We start from the raw sequence: 18,631 nt of genomic DNA, 5'->3' as shown, positions 1-18,631 counted from the left end.
AATACTCAGTATAATACTTCACACAATAATTTAATAATAGAGCTACAAGGATCCTCTATTTTTCTTTTAATCCTTGTACTTCTCAGTAGGTGTCAGTGTATATTTTTGGAGATATCATACATGCAAGCGTTTGAGAAGATCATCTTGATTCTGAACAGATTAGATGTGAATTAGTAGGTTAGCACTAAGCAAACTGACCTCCTTGTCTTACAGTGCCATGCTTTAACAAAAGCATCCTTTTCTGTTCTTGGRTTTTTATTTATTTATATTTTATTCTATCAGAAACACAGCTACATGGAAATGGATGGAAACAGAGCTACTATGGGCCTTTCTAAAGGCATGTCATCTGGACAAAATATTTATGTATTTGTACTTCCTATATGCATAGGCACTATTATACTTGCCCATTTATGAATTACAGGAATAAATAACACAAGCGATCCAATTACTGAAACGAGAAGAAAAGTCCATAAGAACATTCGATCAAGCACCTGAGCAATGAATTTCCAGTCTTCAACAACCTAAAAAACAAAGAACATGAGAGTTGTTCAGTGTCTGGGAAAACAGGTGAGAATATAGAATTAAAGCCTTACATTTCTTATTCAGATACCTTACAGTACACATTCTTCAAACGGGGCAATTTAATAACCTGTTGTCATAAATCTTCTGTAATTACACCATGAGCTAGTGCAGGGATGCACTTGCCTTTGTTAAGGCTGGTTAACTATAGTCCAAATACAAGACTTRAATGGGCAGTAACTGACCATGAAGAGCACTGAATATCCTCATTTACACAAAGAAGAAATTAGTACATGTTTTATAGTGTATTGGAAGCCTTAAGTTCATAAAATAAAATTCCCAGAGAGAAACTAGATTCAAGAGTTGCAAAAATAAGTAAATAAAATCAAACAATAACTGCTGTGYCATCAACTCTAAAAACTGTGAAGCTACTGCTTCATGGAGTTACACAGCAAAGAGAATATTCAGTTCTTCCAAATAAAAAAAAAATCATTAAAAGAAAGAAAAACAACCCTGTAGCTTAGAGGAAAATATATATTTAATAGCATACTATTCATATGTGCTTTACAGCAAATGCAATCAGAGGTATAAGATGCTCTTTTAAGACTGCATCACAGAGTTATTCAAAAATCTCATTGAGATTGGTTTCCTTGTGATGCTTAGGACAGAGTAAACGCTGGTGAGGCTGTATTTAAGGAGCCAGTTTACTCCTTGGCTAGCACGTGAGAAGAGGCTACCAGCAACCAGAGATTTTTCCAAATGATCCTTTCCGCATAGAGATGCCAAGCCCTTCCCACAAGGGGCAGATAGTAGCATCATGAGAACACACAACAAACTTCTGTATTTCAAAGCAGGCCTGAAAACAGCAGTTGATCTATGAGGCTCCAGTAGTGATTGTTTCCTTAAAAAACAAGGGAAAAAATATATTCAAAATGCTCTCATCTAAAYGGTTAAGGAAGGGATAGTTCAACATACTCTGATATTTGATCTCAGCATRCATGAGTAATAAATGGCTGAGGCCTACATTTAAACTAATTTGTGGTATTTAAAATTTGAACTTACCTCTAGAGGAGAGCAAAAGTTTCTAAGAACCTAAGGACAGTACAGATATCAGGCTGATACAGTAAAATGTCTCAGTATTGCACCACACTTGCACTTACTTCCAGTGGGAATAATTACATGGCCTATAGCAAAGTATAAGAACCAGAAATTCTAGCACTCATTTAGCATCAGACTGCCCACAGACAATCTAAACCATCATTTAGTTCCCCAGTTTTTGGCTTCAGAAAACAAGTATAACATGATTAAGACACCCACCTCCCGAACTTCCTTCTCCTTCATGACATGCCTTGTAATGTATCGAATAGAATCTAAAGCTGCTTCCAACGTGTTCCTGGACGATTCTGACCCACTGATATTGACTGTTTCCTCCTTCTGAGCAAAGTATCTATCAACATGACTTCTCATACAAAGCAGCTTGGGAAGTCTGTGAAGAAATATCTTGCGCACCCAAGGTGCCATAGCATTGTGTGTAGATGAAGATCGATGATGAATATTGATAGCAAAGACTGTTATTACAATGGACAGTGTCACAAATATCATAGTAAACACCAAGTACTCTCCTATAAGCGGAATTACTTTAGAAGATGATGGAATAATCTCTTCAATAACAAGAAGAAAAACAGTCAATGACACCAATACCGATGTGCAAAGGGAAATTTTTTCACCTTCATTTGAAGGAAGATAGAAAACGAGAACAGTTAAAAATGAGAGTCCTATGCAGGGAATAATGAGAAACAATGTGTAAAAAAGTGGCAAACGCCTAATTATAAAGGAATATGTAATAAATGGATACCAGCAGCATCCATCAGTTCTATTTCCTTTGCTTCCAGTTGCAGTCACTATTTCCCATTCTCCATTATCAAAGAAATCTCTTTTGTCAACATCATAATCTTCTAKAATTATGTCAACCTGTGAGCCATCGTAAGTCCAGGATCCAAATTTCATGGAGCAGTTCTGAAGGTCAAAGGGGAAGAAGGTTACATCAATAGTACAGGAACTTTTGTAGTTTGCTGGTGGAGTCCAAGCAAYGGTGCCATCATATTTTACCACTGTTTTTGTAGATGTTCCCTCAAAACGTCCATCTGCACTGAAAGGAGAGATAGAAGTATGCAATTACAATGTGTTATTTCTCATATATATATATTATATACACACACACATATACATACACACACACACATAAACATATATATTCATAGGAAAATGACTTCATTTTAGGTTTCATTAAGTATTTTTATTATTGTCRTTTCAGTTGCTTAGCCCCTCTTTCCCTTTACAGCCAAATTTTTGTATTTGTGTTCAGATCCCACTTTATTTTTAATCTGAATCTCACACAGTAGACAGCTTTGGAAGAGCGAAGCACATTTCAAGCTTCCGTGGTCCTAAAGACTTCAACAAGAGACAGGAAAAAAACAACATAGTAAACAGAATTCTCATCTTTGACAGCATAACCACCCCTGTTGCTTCTGTTTCTTTTTAAAGACTGTAAGAGACTTTTTGCTCTATTCAACAAGTAAAACCTAAACCACTGTACATACAGGCAAACTGTTCACTCAGAATGTATTTCTGCTGAGATGTTCAGGAGAAGATCTCCCCTCAAAACTTCCCCTCAAAACTGAAAACCAAGCATACTTATTTTTAAATTTCTGATGAATATCTTAGAACAGTATGGTTCTTAGAACAGCATGGGTGAGTTGCTCCCTCCCATCACTCTGCATCATAAATTTGCTCCTGATATTGTGCAAGATGCTGTCTAGGAAAAAAAGTTTACATAAAGAMGGGAAAATAAATTTTTCAAAGACCAGAAATTCCATACAGAAGYAAAGCAACACATTTAAGCATTTAACAAAGCAACAAAAACAACAACAACAAAAAAATCAATTCACATCTGGAGGCAAATTGTAAAGCCTTCCCACATGTTCTTAGCATTACATAATGCATACACATAAGCATTCAAGGAGTCTCTTCTACAAGCAGGCTGGATAGTGAAGCTAGAGTAAATATGTTTAACATGAAAAGATTAAAATCTTACTTGTCATACAAAACAATATCTGGAATCCAAATAGAATCTGATGGGACACGAATAGATGTTATTCCAGCATAGTCCTCAGGATTCCACCTTAATTTTACATCTATCCATTCCTGTAGAAACACGGAGTTGCAAAAWTTATAACTGGAACTGATTGAAGCAGGAAAAGACTGGATGAGAATACATATAAATGCAATGAAAAAAAAGATCAGATTGGCTTCTAAAATTTGAATACAACTGCGCATTTGCTGAATAGATACCTACTTACCTCAGTCAGCATTCACTTTTGTTTTGAGAGTCATTTGGCAGTATTTCTATGAACTTAAAATATTAATGCCGAACTTAAAACATTAATTATTTTTTTTTCCTACTTAGGTCTACATAAGTAAAAGCTATTACAAGTAGACACAACCACATTTTAAAAAGCTTATCCTGAATGAACACYAGGGAGTTTGGAAGACTACCTAAAACAATCTAAACCGTGTGGTCAAAGTCAACAAACAAAATACATGTTGCAGCTYTCATGAAATATTCTTGGCTGGTTTCAGCAGCAGCACCCAAAACACCACCAGTAAAATGCATGTTATTGTTTTGGTATTACTATATTTGAACTAAAGTTCAAGAGGGAAAAATGAAAGGCTCAAGACACATACATATAATAGAGTTTAAGTTTAAATATATAGTTTAAATACATATTCAGATCAGTTCTTATTTTATTTGAACTGGTTCGACTGCCACAAGTTCTGCAGAAATTAGCAAGAGGGCACAACAGGCTACCATCAACATACTCCCTTTTTGTATTTTCTGGATAATCTAAAAATTTCTCCTGAAAAAGAATGCCTGAACTTATACAACATTGCTTGGGAGGAGGGGAATGGGGAACAGCAGCACAAACAGAGGAAGTAGTCCAAATAAAAACAACATAGTAATTATAATTAGGGGCTGCAAATATTCCCCAAAGTTAAAATGTAACTGATGCAGGTCCCAAGATAAAAGTGATCACTAAATTTAGCATAGGATTCTAATTTCAAAGTTGGATATGCTTGCTATAAAGAGTCTTTTTTTTTTTTTTTTTTTTTTTTTTTAAGGGTTTTTCTTTTTTGGCAGAAAAAAAAGGTTCAAGGTTTATGAAAATTTATAAAAAATAAAATGTTTATCTGACAGTCTAAAATATAATGCAAGAGACATACTTCACACAATTACACAAACATACAACATTTTTCATATCATAGCTCTATAATAAAGTTCTATAATAAAGCAGTAGCTTTTAGGTTAAATATAGATATCTTCACTTCCTACATATCCATGCAGTGTTCTATCAGAATTTCTAAAATCAAGTGAAGGACTATCATTTACTTTTTTTTTTAAACTAMGTTTTATAACAATTTCATAATAATCAAACCTTCAGAGACACTTTGTGAAGACACTATGTAAAATAAAGGTTAAATACAGCTGAAATGATGTCCCGAATACAAAAAGAATTAGAAGACTGGCTTCCAAGTTGTGATTTCCAGCTTGATGCTTCAGAATTTTCTGTTGAAATTTTGCCCTTACCTGTTTCAGCCAAACATTTGTTGTCATTAATTGATTTTTCTCGTCCTACAACAAAAAAAAAGGAAAAATCGTATAGCCCATTCATTGCAAGTGTTTTAGCTCAAATAAGTCAGTAATTTAAAATACATAAAGCAATTCTAAAAGCATTCTAATCCTCAATAAGTATATTTACATGACCATTTTTTAAACTTACAAGTATAATCTAGTTATTTAGCCAGTAAAAATAAAAAAAAAAAAAAAAGTGTTCCCCCCCCCCCACTGTTTTCTGTATCTCCTTTCTCCCTTTCTTTACTCAGTTGGACAGTATTGTATGCAGTCCTACCTTTTTTTTTTTTTCCTGTGGCATCTAAAGGAATAATCAACCTGGAGGGGGGGGGTAAAAATCCTCTTATAGATTTAAACAGTGAACTCAACTCAAAAATATTTTAAAGCTAATAAGTGAAAAAAAAAAAAAAAAAAAAGGTTAAGTTGATCTCTTTAACACTACAAGTCATGCCAAGAGATTATCTTAATTTCTATGGAAGTGACATATTTGAAAGCTTTTAGATTTTTTGTTACTTATATGGGGAAAAAAAGCAGTATTTGCAAGTTTTCCTGCATTACAGATATTAGACTAATAAGGTTTAAAAATATGTGTTTTTTTTTTATTGAATAAATAAAGCCTCAATTCCCTAGGCTTATTATGAACTCCGCTCTTCTTTTTTGCTTTAAACTTTAATAGCTTCTCATTTTCTCCACCTCCTTTTTTTTTTAAAAAAAAAAAAAATTTGACCTCTTTCCTAAGCTCACAAATACAATTCATTTTTCATTGTGCTGATAATAATTTTAAAGGTTACTGTGTTTAAGCAAAGGGATGAAAGCTAATTCATATATTATGTTGCTTTTTACTATTCTGTAATTTTAAGAATTAGAGGAAAAATGTATATTCTATACATACCACATCAACTAGTTGGGAGATTGCAAGACCAAACTTTATTTTTATTGTATCATTCAACCGTTCCACTGGACGAACCCATCTTTGATAGTCTTGAAATAAATGTTTAAACAAACGATCTTCACTTTTAGCAATAAAAGAAGGTTCAGATATACCTATACAACAAAAGTATACTGTTAATACTGATTTAAATTAATAGAGTATATCTGAATTTTTAAGTGCAAACAGCTACAGCTATGCTCATACAGAATTAAGTTCCTCATCTTACCCCCTTTTCTCTGGAAGCACGGTCAAGCTCTTGGAAGGAGAATTCYTATAATTTACCTGTTTTTCCTTAGTACTTCCATATAATGGTCTCACACTGCTGAAATCTTAGGTCCAAGAATATCAAAATAAATTTAGAAGTAATAAAGGTAAAAATGCATTTATATCATATATCTGGTGCCTTGTCATTGTGGAAATCTAGAACTAAATGCTTACCAGCAGAAGATAGTGTAGTTACATCATTCCAAACCACAGTGGCCCTGAATAACAGCACCTRCATCCTCATGACAGGGGATTTTAGCAATATTAATCATATTGCAACTGATGAGGCACTGCACAACTAGTACTCCTCTTTGAAACACCAATATTTGCATGTTTTATATGTTATTGCCTCTAATGTTTATGTGCTTACAGATGAGATGAATAAGCTTTGTAGTCRTTCCTCAAAGGAATGTGGAAAAATCCTGTGCTTTAACCACATCTGCTAATGACCAGTGTATCTGCTACCTCATCCTAGTGTTTCACTGACTGCAAAACGGCTTTCTAGTTAAATAACGGTAAGCAGCCAGTTCTTTCATTTTCAGTTACATGTGCCTCGGATAAGTAGATAATACTTTACTCTTACTTTTTTGTGCCATAATCCCATTGCACATTCAATTACAGCTCTTCCAAGCCTGAAGATCCCTTCCTCCCCAAGGAGGCATCAAAACAAGCAGCTGTCAAGCAAATGCTGTTATAAAATACAAATATTGACCTAACTTCATCTCTGATAAGGTCAGTGCAAGTGAAATGAGCGAAGACTCTGGACCACCAGAAGATAAGCATCTAAGGAAGGATCTCTTATGCAGGACAACACTGAGCAACTCATTCTCAGTGTTAATGAGCTTTCCTGGCTTGAAAACTCTCCAAACTTTCATGGCCAACCTCGAARGAAGCAGGCCTACCACTTCGTCCCTGCTTGTTAATATTGCATGCTATAGCATCTGGCCTCCACTGTTACCCAGATGTGAACCGAAAGCCTTGCTGTTTACTTTCCATTTTACGCTTCCAGGAGACAGGAAGAGTTCCAAAATCAGTGAGAATTCAAAAACCATGCTTTGCAATCACCCTCAAGTTTCTGTGCCCAGCTTTCTCAATGAGCCCTTGCCAAGAATCCTTATGTTGAAATTCTGAGTCTGTGATTCTGTGAAAATCTTAGCCAAAAATATTCTCGACAGCATTTTTTCCTATCGTCCTGTTACAAAGTCCACCAGGAATTTTGATCAAGCAACAAGTTATTCATTCACTTCAAGGTGGCAAGTATGTATGTTSCTTTAAGCAATGGAAATATTGACAATTTTCCTTCCAGTTCAAAGCTATATTGCAACAATGAGCACTACACAGTGAAAACTATGCAAATTTGGACCAAAAGGTAACCAAGGATTAAAAATAGGCCCAACGATCACTAAAAAATCCACAATTACTTCTCTCAAATCTCYAAAATAGACACAATGTTATGGAGTGAAAAAATTATATATAGGACTTCAGAAGGAAGCCTAATAATAGAAGACGCAGCTATCTTCATTTCTGATCCAGAAGTGACAGTTATGCTCTTTTGGTAGAAAAAATAAAAGAATTCGAAAGCACAAGGGGAGCATTGTCACTTCTCAGCCTGTGTAAAGGACCGCTTCTTTGATGGCAGCCTGGGACTTGTGCTTTCCAGTGTGAAATCATTAATTATGCAGCTGCCAATCAGCTGAATCGCTGCCCTGCATTACCATACCTTACATATGCAACACAATGCCCTACTTACAAACATTAGTCCATGCCAGAGAAACAAACTATTACAACAGCTTCTTAAAGAGGTACAAATGCAGATTAATGCTCTGAGTATAAAATTGCTCAAAATTCTAGTGACGCTCAAACATGAATGCCCTGGGACCAACTGACATGTACATWTAGCACAGGAGATTAAGGACAATAGCTTAAATCTCAAGATTCACAATTACAAAATTCTTCTAGATCCTGACACAAGATTATGTCACTCGTACGGGAGTCTTTAAGAACGTAACGTTCCACAGAAGTATATGCTAACATTTCTGCTGAATTAAAGATGATGGAAACATAGTGATGAAACAGGTAATTCCTTAGCAGGAGAAGATGGCAAAGGGAGASAGAAGGAAATGGCATGAAACATGGTGGAAACAGAAATTCTCAAAAATAATACTTATCTAATGAGCAGTAATAAAGATCATGCTGGTCTGACTTCTAAGCTCTTATTTCCTAGCAAGATGCTGCAACGAAGTAAAAATCACAGTGGTATTGGTACAAAGTGCATGTAAAAATAATTTAGGCTACAAAAAGACATGACAGAGGGGAGGGGGGAAAAAAAAACCCAACCACTTCCTCGCTACACACCCACTTCTGGCATAGCTGGTGTTGAGACCCAGGGTACTATTTCCGTCTGGAATTTCACCTCTGCTAGTTAACAGCTGAACAATATCTATTTGAAAAGATGACTAGATGTGTAAATTGCCCTAAAAGTTTCTCCCATGAAGCAACTGCGGTCTTTTACCTTAAGAAATTCAATAAAGTCCAATCATTCTCACTTATGTGTGTCAGTAGAAAAACTGCTACACATATGCAAAGTTTAAGGTTTCTCCTTTGTGAGAACTCATGCAAAATACAGTATAACCTGAGTAACACTGGAAGGACAAACCTGAAGATGATACGAAGAGAGGAGAAGACAAAAAGAGAAAACAGTTACTGTGTAAGGCAAGTGAGAACTGCCAGCAGAGGCGTTGGCAAGAGCAGAAGAAGGCCATGGCCTCATGAAGCTGCACACAGTTTCTGGAAGAGGGTCCAGCTCTTGGAGAAGTCAGAGCAGCCATCAAAAGACATGAACACTTCTCCAGACAGACATTTCTGCTATTCACTGATTAGAATTACAGGGGCTGAAACCAGTGAGGGGAAAAAACTAACAATTATTATAGTCAGTTTAACAGATAGAAAGATGTTAATAATCATCTCTTAATGCAGATATAAAATATACCATTATATAAWCATGTGGCGTGACCTATTTAGAAATTGTGTTCACTAACAGTATCCACCTAAAAAAAGATGTAGCAGAAATCGTAAAGCACCAGAGAAGGGTACAAAGAGATTAAAACCAGAGAGTCATCTATATGAGGAGAGATTTAGRAGATTATTTTGTTTGGAGAAGAGGTGAATTCAGTGAACATAACAGAAGTAAATAAAGTAGTGAATGGTACATGCGGAAAGTCACTCACGGTGTTCAGCCTTTCTCATGAAAGAGGGTAAAGTGAACAAAATACAAGTAACAAAAGCAGTACAAACAATTACTCTATGAATTTCACATTTAAATATTCAGATAACCAGACATTAGTAGAAATTGGAAAGAACTGAAATTTTATAATTGTCTAGGATTACTGAATTGCCACTTGCATCAGATAGCATCACACTTGCATAGGTTATCAGTTCTTAGCATTTCACCACAATCTTTTCCAGGAAATTCCACACAGGAGCCGAATTGGAATGCAGTTGAAAGAACAAGATGAGCAGAAGAGGAGCACTCCTTTCCCCCCAGATCCTAGCACACCACACACTGCTGCACTGTCCCTGGAACAGGGCTCGGGTTTCCAGTCTGTTGACCCCTCCATTTCAGAGGACGATTCTCTTTGCTCTATATTTCAATCATTCATGAGCACCCAGCACCCTGAGGTTCTCTGAGACCCATTATCTGGGCACCCTCTGCAATGCTGCTTTCCTCTCTTTCAGGATTGTTGACACCTGCATCTGCAATAGCAAAGAACTGGTAAGCAACAAGCCATACACCACTTCCAGCATGGATATAAAAATAGTTCTTAGGAAGAACTGCTCCCAAAGACYATTTGAATACAAACCCATAGGACACACACACACAGCAATAGACTACACCACACATGGAAGTTATCTTCACAGCCACTGGGTTAAAGTGTATTTATTTTTAATGAAGTCTTAGGTTCAACAAACCTACATTCACCAGAGAATATTTCCCCTTTGCAACACAGGGCAAGTGTGTGGATTTGCCAGGTCCTGCTTTTTACAGACCCTTAAATGAATGCTTCCTGAAGACACAGCTCAATTTCTTTATTTCTGTATCCCTATTTCCTGAGTTACGCAGTTTTATGTTATTTCGGCCTAATACTTCATACTTCATTTCTGTATTAWCATTAATGACATTACCCTTTTACAGTTACAACTCTATTTTCTTTTTATGATTTGAGAATACCCAGCTGCATAGTCACTCTCTCTCTCCCTACCCCTCCATTAATTAACCTTGAAACACTGCAGAGGCAGAGTTGCATTTTCAGTTCCTGCACTTGGYTACAGAAATACAGCATTTTGGGGGTACATCATGTAAGTAAGGGAGTGCTTACACAAAGAAACATTTTCATTCTTTCAAATATTTTTCACACATTTTACACTCCAACCTTAATGAGCATATTTGCTAGAAATAGAGTTTCATTGCATTTTGCTATCTTTTCTTCTACCACTGGAATATCTACATCTTTTCCTATTTCTGCTTACCAATTCTGTTTCTTAATAAACTGAGACATACTGGTACTTCATAGCCAGAAACAGACAGAAAAAACAAGGAGAACTTCCACAGAGGGGCTGTGGGTAACAGAATAGTCCACAGAACTTCCACAGAGGGGTGATAGTGACAACATGCTAAGAGTTAGTAAATATAAAACAGATAATCTCTGACTTTCCTTATTTATAGGACCACGCAACTCGCTCATTATACAGACTTTATATCTTTAATATCTTCTTTATATGTCTACATGCTTTTGGGATTATAATAAAGCATGCAGGTGTTAAATTTACTTATTGGTGCTGGCAACACCAAAAGAAATATTGYGGAAATACTGATGGTGAGAAGAAGAAGGATGCAGAAGAGAGCAAGAGAGGAAAACCTGCAGCTAATACCTTAGACAGCAGACTGGCTACAGYGGTTAGAGGAGAGCGGAGAAGGGTTAAATCCTTTACTAGCATGATTAGCAAACAAGCAATTCACAGTTCTAGTCTCATCCTAAATCAGATGATAAAAGATTATGGGAGCACTCATCCCTGCTACTAGCTGACTGTACGAGAAAAAAAATGAGGATCTGCAGCTTTTGAAGGGCAACTCAAAGCCTGAACCCGAGTGGTTGAATTTTGCTTGGGATCGGGTAACTTCTGCAGCCTAAAGCAAAGGTAGTGCTCCATACTGTCACCATAAATCCCAGGAACAAGTTTTACCTTCTAATTTACACATATAATTCTTTACACATATAATACACACATTTGCTCACATATATACACATATTATACATATATTATACATATATTGTATTGTTCACTTGCTCTGTTTGATTCCATATTCAGGAATTAAAAAAAAAAAAAAATCTAAATAGCATAAGAAAATATTACATGCCAAAGTCTGAATCAAGAGAAGCGGAGACAAATGCTTATGCACAAAACAGACTGATAATTTAATTTTTAAACTTTAAAGTAGTCAGTGCACACTTTTGGCACAACAGGACATAGAAAGTGTTAATTATTTAATCCTACACATTACTGTATTTAAAATTTCAATCCCATTATTTTCCCCTAAACATTAGTAAGTTTTAATAAAAGCACTTTGCAAGAGCTATAAAAAGCTATGCTAATAAAAAAGAAAGAAAAATCATTACACCAGCCTCAAATACATGAAGAGCATTACAAAATGCCTATCTGTTACTGTTCTGCTGTTAAAATCTTCCAAACTAACTTCCATTACTGTGGCTGAGGGCAAGTCTTTTTAAAAGCTTCAGATAAACAACAACAAAAAGCTCTTCTTTTGAAAAAGAAAAAAAGCTTTTTACATTGATTCATACTGTACCACATGGAATACAATTTCCTAGCACCTTAATATCATTTAGCAGCAATTGTAAATCTAACTTTTGGTGCTGCCAGCTTCTTGGGATACTTAATGTCAGCTTCCAAGACATTTACTGTAAGAAATTGCCCCCAAGCTGTTTTTAATTAAAATTTGGTCAATAGTTCTCTCTAGAAGACAAGAGATGGTACCTAGCTAAAGGAAATAGGAATATCATCAAATCAAATGGATGATTTAAAAACAAACTCTTCACAGAAGAATTATGAACAAAATATGTAGTGAGTGTTACAGTTAAGACACTGTTCACCTGCATAATTGACTAAGTTGCTGGCTTTTTTAAACAGCAGAGCAGCACACTCAGCCTTTCTCCAGAGAATAAGCTTTCTTTGAACTATATTTCCTATTTTCGCAGATAAAGTGCTTAAGAATCACACTGGGATTCCAAGTGTAAGTCAGRTCCTGAAACATTCAAGGACAAAGTTCAAAACATTTCCTAATTGGTATAATCAAATGTTAATGATTTCCTTCAATCCCTACTTGGTGCCTTTTGAGGGGCATGGGAGCAGGCAAGGGTCACTTTTGGAAGCCTCATGTTAACGTGCAGATTCAGATGAAATATAATCCTAGAGAATGCTTAGGAAAAAAAAAACAGATTATAACCTTGTAACACTATAATGCAACAGTATCAAGGACGTGACTAAATAGCCATGCTTTACTGCTAACACCGTTTCCTTAATGGTGTATTATCATGATTATGACTCTTATTCAGTATACCAGTATTTGCATTGCTACCATTCTACAAGTTTTAAAATAATACAGTTTTTACATAATTTATAACATAAACAGCACTCTGAAGGACAGAAATGCAGTGGTAACATTTAAATGTTACTCTGGAAGTTAATCAAAGGTCATTTTGAAATGAAATACTTAACAGAAAGAATTTTCTTTTCCACCTTTCAACCGAATTCCAATTTACTCTGCACTGAGCATCAGTGCATTTCCTCCTTTAAGTTCCCTTTCTTCCCACAAACACAGTCTAGCCATATCACAGTACCTGGTGATCTGGYAAGAGAGATTTGTATTGCAGTAGACAGGACAAGGAAAAAAAAAATTTAAGTATTTATAATGAGATGATGTTCAGTTTTGACTACAGAGCTCTCTCCAAGCTTCCCTTTGTATTATAAAGAATCTTCTCCTATTACTTAATTTAGCAGATGAGAAATATAAGATATTAAATGAAGAATAAAATAGGAGCTTTATTGCTGCACTGCCCCTGCCTTAGAAGGCTCGTGAGTCATAACTTCCTTATGGGCCTTAGCCCCCCCGCTTTCCCTTCTACACTTCAGCAGATGCCAAGAATCCAAACATCAGCAGCGAGAAAGAGGAGAAGCTTCCTCCCTTATCAGAAGAGATGCCCATGGGCAAAAAAAGCATCACTAACACTATCCACTTTAGTGTCGGGAGAGGGGAAAGATTAGAAAACCCAGATACTAGATTTTTAAAGCCAAATCCCACTCCTACAGCTATTAATTTGAGAATGAAGGATATTCCTGCACATTGTTTGTTGGTGGATTTTGTGATTTGCTTTGCTTTCTTTTGTTCAGAGGGAGGCTGGATTCAAAGGTGGAGAGTAGGAAGAAATAGTCTGTTTTTCGATTACTGCATACAAATATCCACCTGACAGCTGCTAGCCACGTGGGAACTTTGAGGGGGGGTTAATTTTGTTTTAAACTTCATGGGAAGATTAAACTGCAGAATTGCTGAACAGCTTCAAAGATGACCAGAGGTTCACAACCTGTGGTAGGGAAGACGCTTCCTATTTTCAACTCAAATTCAAAAGATTAAAGTTTCCAGCTTGATATCTTTAAAGGATAATTAAACTATCCCCTAATAGCTTAGCATCAAGGGATAATTGCTCCTCATCCAATCAACAGACTATGCTGTCACAGAGTTTGCAACTAATTAAGTTGCAGATATGAACAACTGCAGACTCGCATTTCCCTTTTCAGTCTTTAGATTAAGAGCTAGTCCAAGTAGAAGACATTCCTTCCTGAACAACTATACTAAGGATTTTATTGTAAATACAAGCGATGCGCCGAACAGTCTCCTTAACCTACAGCTTCATAAATCCTGCAGCGATGTCACGGTCAGCAAGTCTCTCTTGATTAACAGCTGCCTATAGCACCGTTGCGCCGCGCCGCAGATTTGTAGCAGCATTTCCTGATGAGATTCCTCACGCTAGCATTTTCCACAGTTTTCAATGGACAAACTGATCCTTTTCCTTGCTCGACAGTTAGTATGAGCTAAAAAATGTCTCCAGTCAGGCTGCCTGAAAGCATGGACAGAGCCTCCCCATAGAAACTGCGGCCTCTCTGATGTCAGTGGGAATTTCCTGCTGCCTCCAACATATCCAGGATTTAATCATCTCTCTTCAGACCTCTTTTCCCCTAAATATAGCATAGGACTTGCATGATTCTCCCTGTCAATAAGCACAAAAGATGGACCACGAGGGCAACGCTGGGGACTTGGAAGCAGCAAGAGCAGTGCACATAGGAAATATGGATAGTGCACGGAGCAGAAAGAACAATCTTAGAAGCAGCCCCACTTATTTACATGTGTTTAACTTAGAGGCACCAGGGAAGTAAAGAGAGGTTGCCAATTTAGGAAAACATTAATGCAGAGAGGCCGTGGGGCCTTTGGCAAGYAGCCAGGGCACCCTGGGTGCCGCAGGAGTCGCGGATGGCCGTTATCCCGTGCCCGCAGCTGGACTCCAGCACCCGCTGCACTCAGGCCACCGCAACCAGGCGCCTGCTGGAGGCGCGAGCGGAGCGGGGACTTACGGCAGATGCCACTCAACAAACTCAGGTGGGATCAGGCTGGAAATCATTTCTCTGCAGACCAATGCATGCATCTCTCCACAAATCAATGCTCATTTTTCCCTCTAAAAGTCTCCAAAGAAAGCACCAAATATTTTCAGAGAAAAATCACAAGCAGCCCATCCTTCTTAACTATACAATTATGTTTGAGTAATTTTAAAACATGTAGCTTCTCTTGGTTAAAATCCTACATCTCAATCCCATGTCTTGATTTAAGACACACAGTATGGATTAAACTTAAATGTTGATTTAAATTAGATTCACTTTGTATTTTGCCTTATAAAACCAGAACTACTCCAGGACAAATGGTTAGTTCAGCTCCAGGCTATTAACTAAGGGAAAGGGCAAGTTCATTTKCAAACACTTCTGCACAATCTTAAAAACAGAGTCACATCCACTTCTAGTTCTTTAAAAGACTACTGTGTCACATACAAAGCAGTGCCCCTAAAGGAAAAAAAAATGTAGAGAAATAATAATTCCAGTTACTATTACAGTTCACCCTATAATTCTATACTTTTTGATTTTTCTTAAAGGAAGTTTCATTTTATTTCAGAATAAATACATTGGGAAAGATTTTAGAATAAATACATTGGGATATATACATATATGATATGTATATAAATATGATACATATATAAGCGATTCTCCCGAAGGCTCATGCCAAAAGACAAAATGTGGATCATATTGACTGTGAATGACTCCATACAATGCAATATATACTATAAAACATAGCATAGCAATTTCACATGGTACTTTCTTCCACCATGGTGAAAGATACTATTCCAAACGCTAAGGCCAAGGGTATTTTTTGGAATAATATCTAATAGTAACAGAGGAGTTTTGATAAACTGAATTCAAAATAGTGTCAATTCAATCTTCTTGCCTTACATTATTTCTAATGCTCATTGTTTGTAAATTTTGAACTAAAACTCCAGAGAGACGATTTTCCTTTGAATTTCCTTTAAATAAACACTGCACTGTTACGACTTTAAGACATTTTGCAAAACTCTTGGGAGTACAGCCTTAAATTATGTAAAAGCAACGCTCTGAAAGAATTATTTATGAATAGGTCTTTGAAGGAGCATCAATTTTGCTCCTTTAATCTCTGTATAATGTTATAAGCATTTTAGCTCCACATACTATTTCATATCCCTTAACTTCAAAAGTTACATCCTGATCAAATTAGGGGGCTGACTCTTCAAAATTTAAGTAAAGCCCAGCTAAACCAAGAAGGATGCAGTGATGGGCGGGCAAAGCAGCATTTCCATGCCCGGCAAGGCTCATCAGGCCACGGGACCGTTACTTTTAACGCACGTTTTGTCGCCTTACCTGCCTCTCAGCCGCGAGCGTGGAGCGCGTCCCACAGCAGCAGCAGCAGGTAGGGGGATGGAGACAGAGCTCAGAGCCTGGGCGGTTTAGTCTCCAGAGTGTCCCTTACTAACCTGGGAAGTGTCACRGCTGCGCAGCACGTTGTGCAGCGGCCACGGCTGCTGCGCACCTGAAAAGCTCTAGTTCAGCAGGGACTTTTTTTGACTCCTTCCAAGAAAGAGGCAGCCCAAGGCAGTGGGTTTAACGGCAGCCCCTGTCAGTCAGGTTSGGTTTTGGTAAAAGGCAAAGGGGAAACTCCGGGGCGCCCCTCGCGAGGCAGGGTCCCACGCGCGGCTCTTCACAGGAGCCCTTACAGGTTCCCCTCGCGCCTCGCCCTGGAGCCGCCTCCTGCGGCGGGCGTTTTGCCGGGCCGGGGTGGGGGGTCGCGGCGCCGCCGTTACTCACCGGCGCGAGGCGCGCGCCCGGCGGCGGGACCCGGCTCGCCGAGGAAGGGCGCGAAGAGGCAGGTGAGGAGGAGCAGGGGGCGGCCGCCGCGCGGCGCCGCCATGGCCGGGACCCGAGCGCAGGGAGCAGCGCAGGACGGGGCGCTGCGGAGGGCGCCGCCGCCGGGGAGCGCGGGCCACGCCCCGCGGAGCCGGGGGCGGGAGCCGTTAGAGCCGTTGGAGCCGTTAGAAAGGGGCGGGGCGCTGCCCGCCCTGAGGTGTCGCCGCCGCGGCGCGGGGCGAGGCTGAGGCACCCCGAGCAAAGGCGCCGTCCCGCCCGCCCCCCGCAGCCCCGAGGGAAGCGGCAGCGAAGGCGCCCGCGGAGAAGAAGCGCSTTCCTGCCTCAGCACGTGCTCGGGAGGCCGCCGGGAGCCGAGCGAACGCGTCCCCGCCTCGGTTCATCCTGCCTTCCCTTCTGGATTATTTTTTCCCCCAGTTTCTAAAAAACGGGAACTTTGCATTGAAATTAAGCTAAAGGCAAGACCTTTACAGGATATTTACATCTTTATCTCTCATATATATATTATATATGTAATATACATAATGTATCAAATGAATAATCAATACCAAGATTTTTTTCCTCTCTGGTGTGTTTTAGGAAGGAAACTCTTGAGAAACATCAACCGTGAAAGGTAATTAGTCATTTTCCCTAAATCTGCCTCGTGTAAATGTACACGTTGTCACAGAAAATAGGAGMATCTGCTATAAGCCATGCTTTTTTTTACATTTAGGACAGTGTTCAGTAATATTTTCACATTTATAGAGAGAAAAGAGTGGTAGGATGGTTAAATGGCTTTACAGGAGGGCTGTCAGCTGCTACATAAGAAGTGCTAAATACCAGATTTCCTGGGGAAAAAAATAACCTCATTTAGTTCAGATCATTGTTAACAAATTTGCACCTTCCTAAAATTAGTTTTATGCAGACTAGCAATTCATGATATATATTGTCAACTATTGAAATAATTTAATATCAGGCCCCTTATATATTAGGAAAATAATGCATCTACTTGCATATATCATAAAACTTTAATGATGTCAGGAAGACTTAAACTTTTCGATCCTCCTGTACAACTTTCTGATTTTCCTTTTTGCCCTGTCTTCTTGCAGCCATAGATCTATGTAGCGCATCGCTGCAAGGCAACGCAGGCAGCGGCTGCCCGCGCGGCGGTTCCTCCCGGCACGGGGCTGTTGTGCGGCTGTATCGATCAGCGGGCGCTGCAAGGAGCAGGGTCACGTCACAAATCGCAAACCCTTTGTGCGCTGCACGTCCTGCACTGGCAAAACGCGTGTGGAGGACGCAGTGTTCGACTCTTTACTTTGAAATTCTCAATGCATTCAACTGCTCAGACCATGATTTTATGTAAACAAATATATTTATCGCAAAATATGCTAAAAGAAGATCCTTTGTGAGACATTGGAATAGGATAGTTTGAGTGGCCCCAGAAACCTCAGGCAATTTTAATCAAGCTTCCATAGTTGTAGTTTTCACTACAGCTGTGGAAGTTTCAACTGGTCTACCCTGTGCTGCACTCAGTCTTCCTAGCTTAAGAGTGCCATATAAAAATCTGTATTTCTATTAACAGTGCATGTGTACTACATCAAATGCAGTTGTGAGCCACGCGGCCCTGCTAGCGGCACTGGACGTAGCTGCCACTCATAAAGGGCAGGATAGGGCAAACT

The 18,631-nt window shown here is 38.5% G+C and overlaps 1 protein-coding gene across 1 annotated transcript; it reads right to left on the bottom strand.

The window, feature by feature from the left end:
* Positions 1–151: 151 nt before the first annotated feature.
* Positions 152–16,966, bottom strand: CHRNA5 (cholinergic receptor nicotinic alpha 5 subunit). Its single transcript, XM_026038630.1, has 6 exons — positions 16,914–16,966; positions 6,102–6,253; positions 5,165–5,209; positions 3,614–3,723; positions 1,837–2,668; positions 152–521 (listed from the first exon to the last, which is right to left on the bottom strand). The coding sequence occupies exons 3-6, from the start codon at positions 5,189–5,191 to the stop codon at positions 360–362; spliced, it is 1,131 nt and encodes a 376-aa protein (XP_025894415.1). The 5' UTR covers positions 5,192–5,209; positions 6,102–6,253; positions 16,914–16,966; the 3' UTR covers positions 152–359.
* Positions 16,967–18,631: the final 1,665 nt, after the last annotated feature.

Source organism: Nothoprocta perdicaria, unplaced genomic scaffold (assembly GCF_003342845.1).
Source record: "Nothoprocta perdicaria isolate Ctin4 unplaced genomic scaffold, notPer1 scaffold_214, whole genome shotgun sequence".
In the NCBI taxonomy this organism is placed as follows: domain Eukaryota; kingdom Metazoa; phylum Chordata; class Aves; order Tinamiformes; family Tinamidae; genus Nothoprocta; species Nothoprocta perdicaria.
This window is presented reverse-complemented; position numbering and strand designations above follow the sequence as displayed.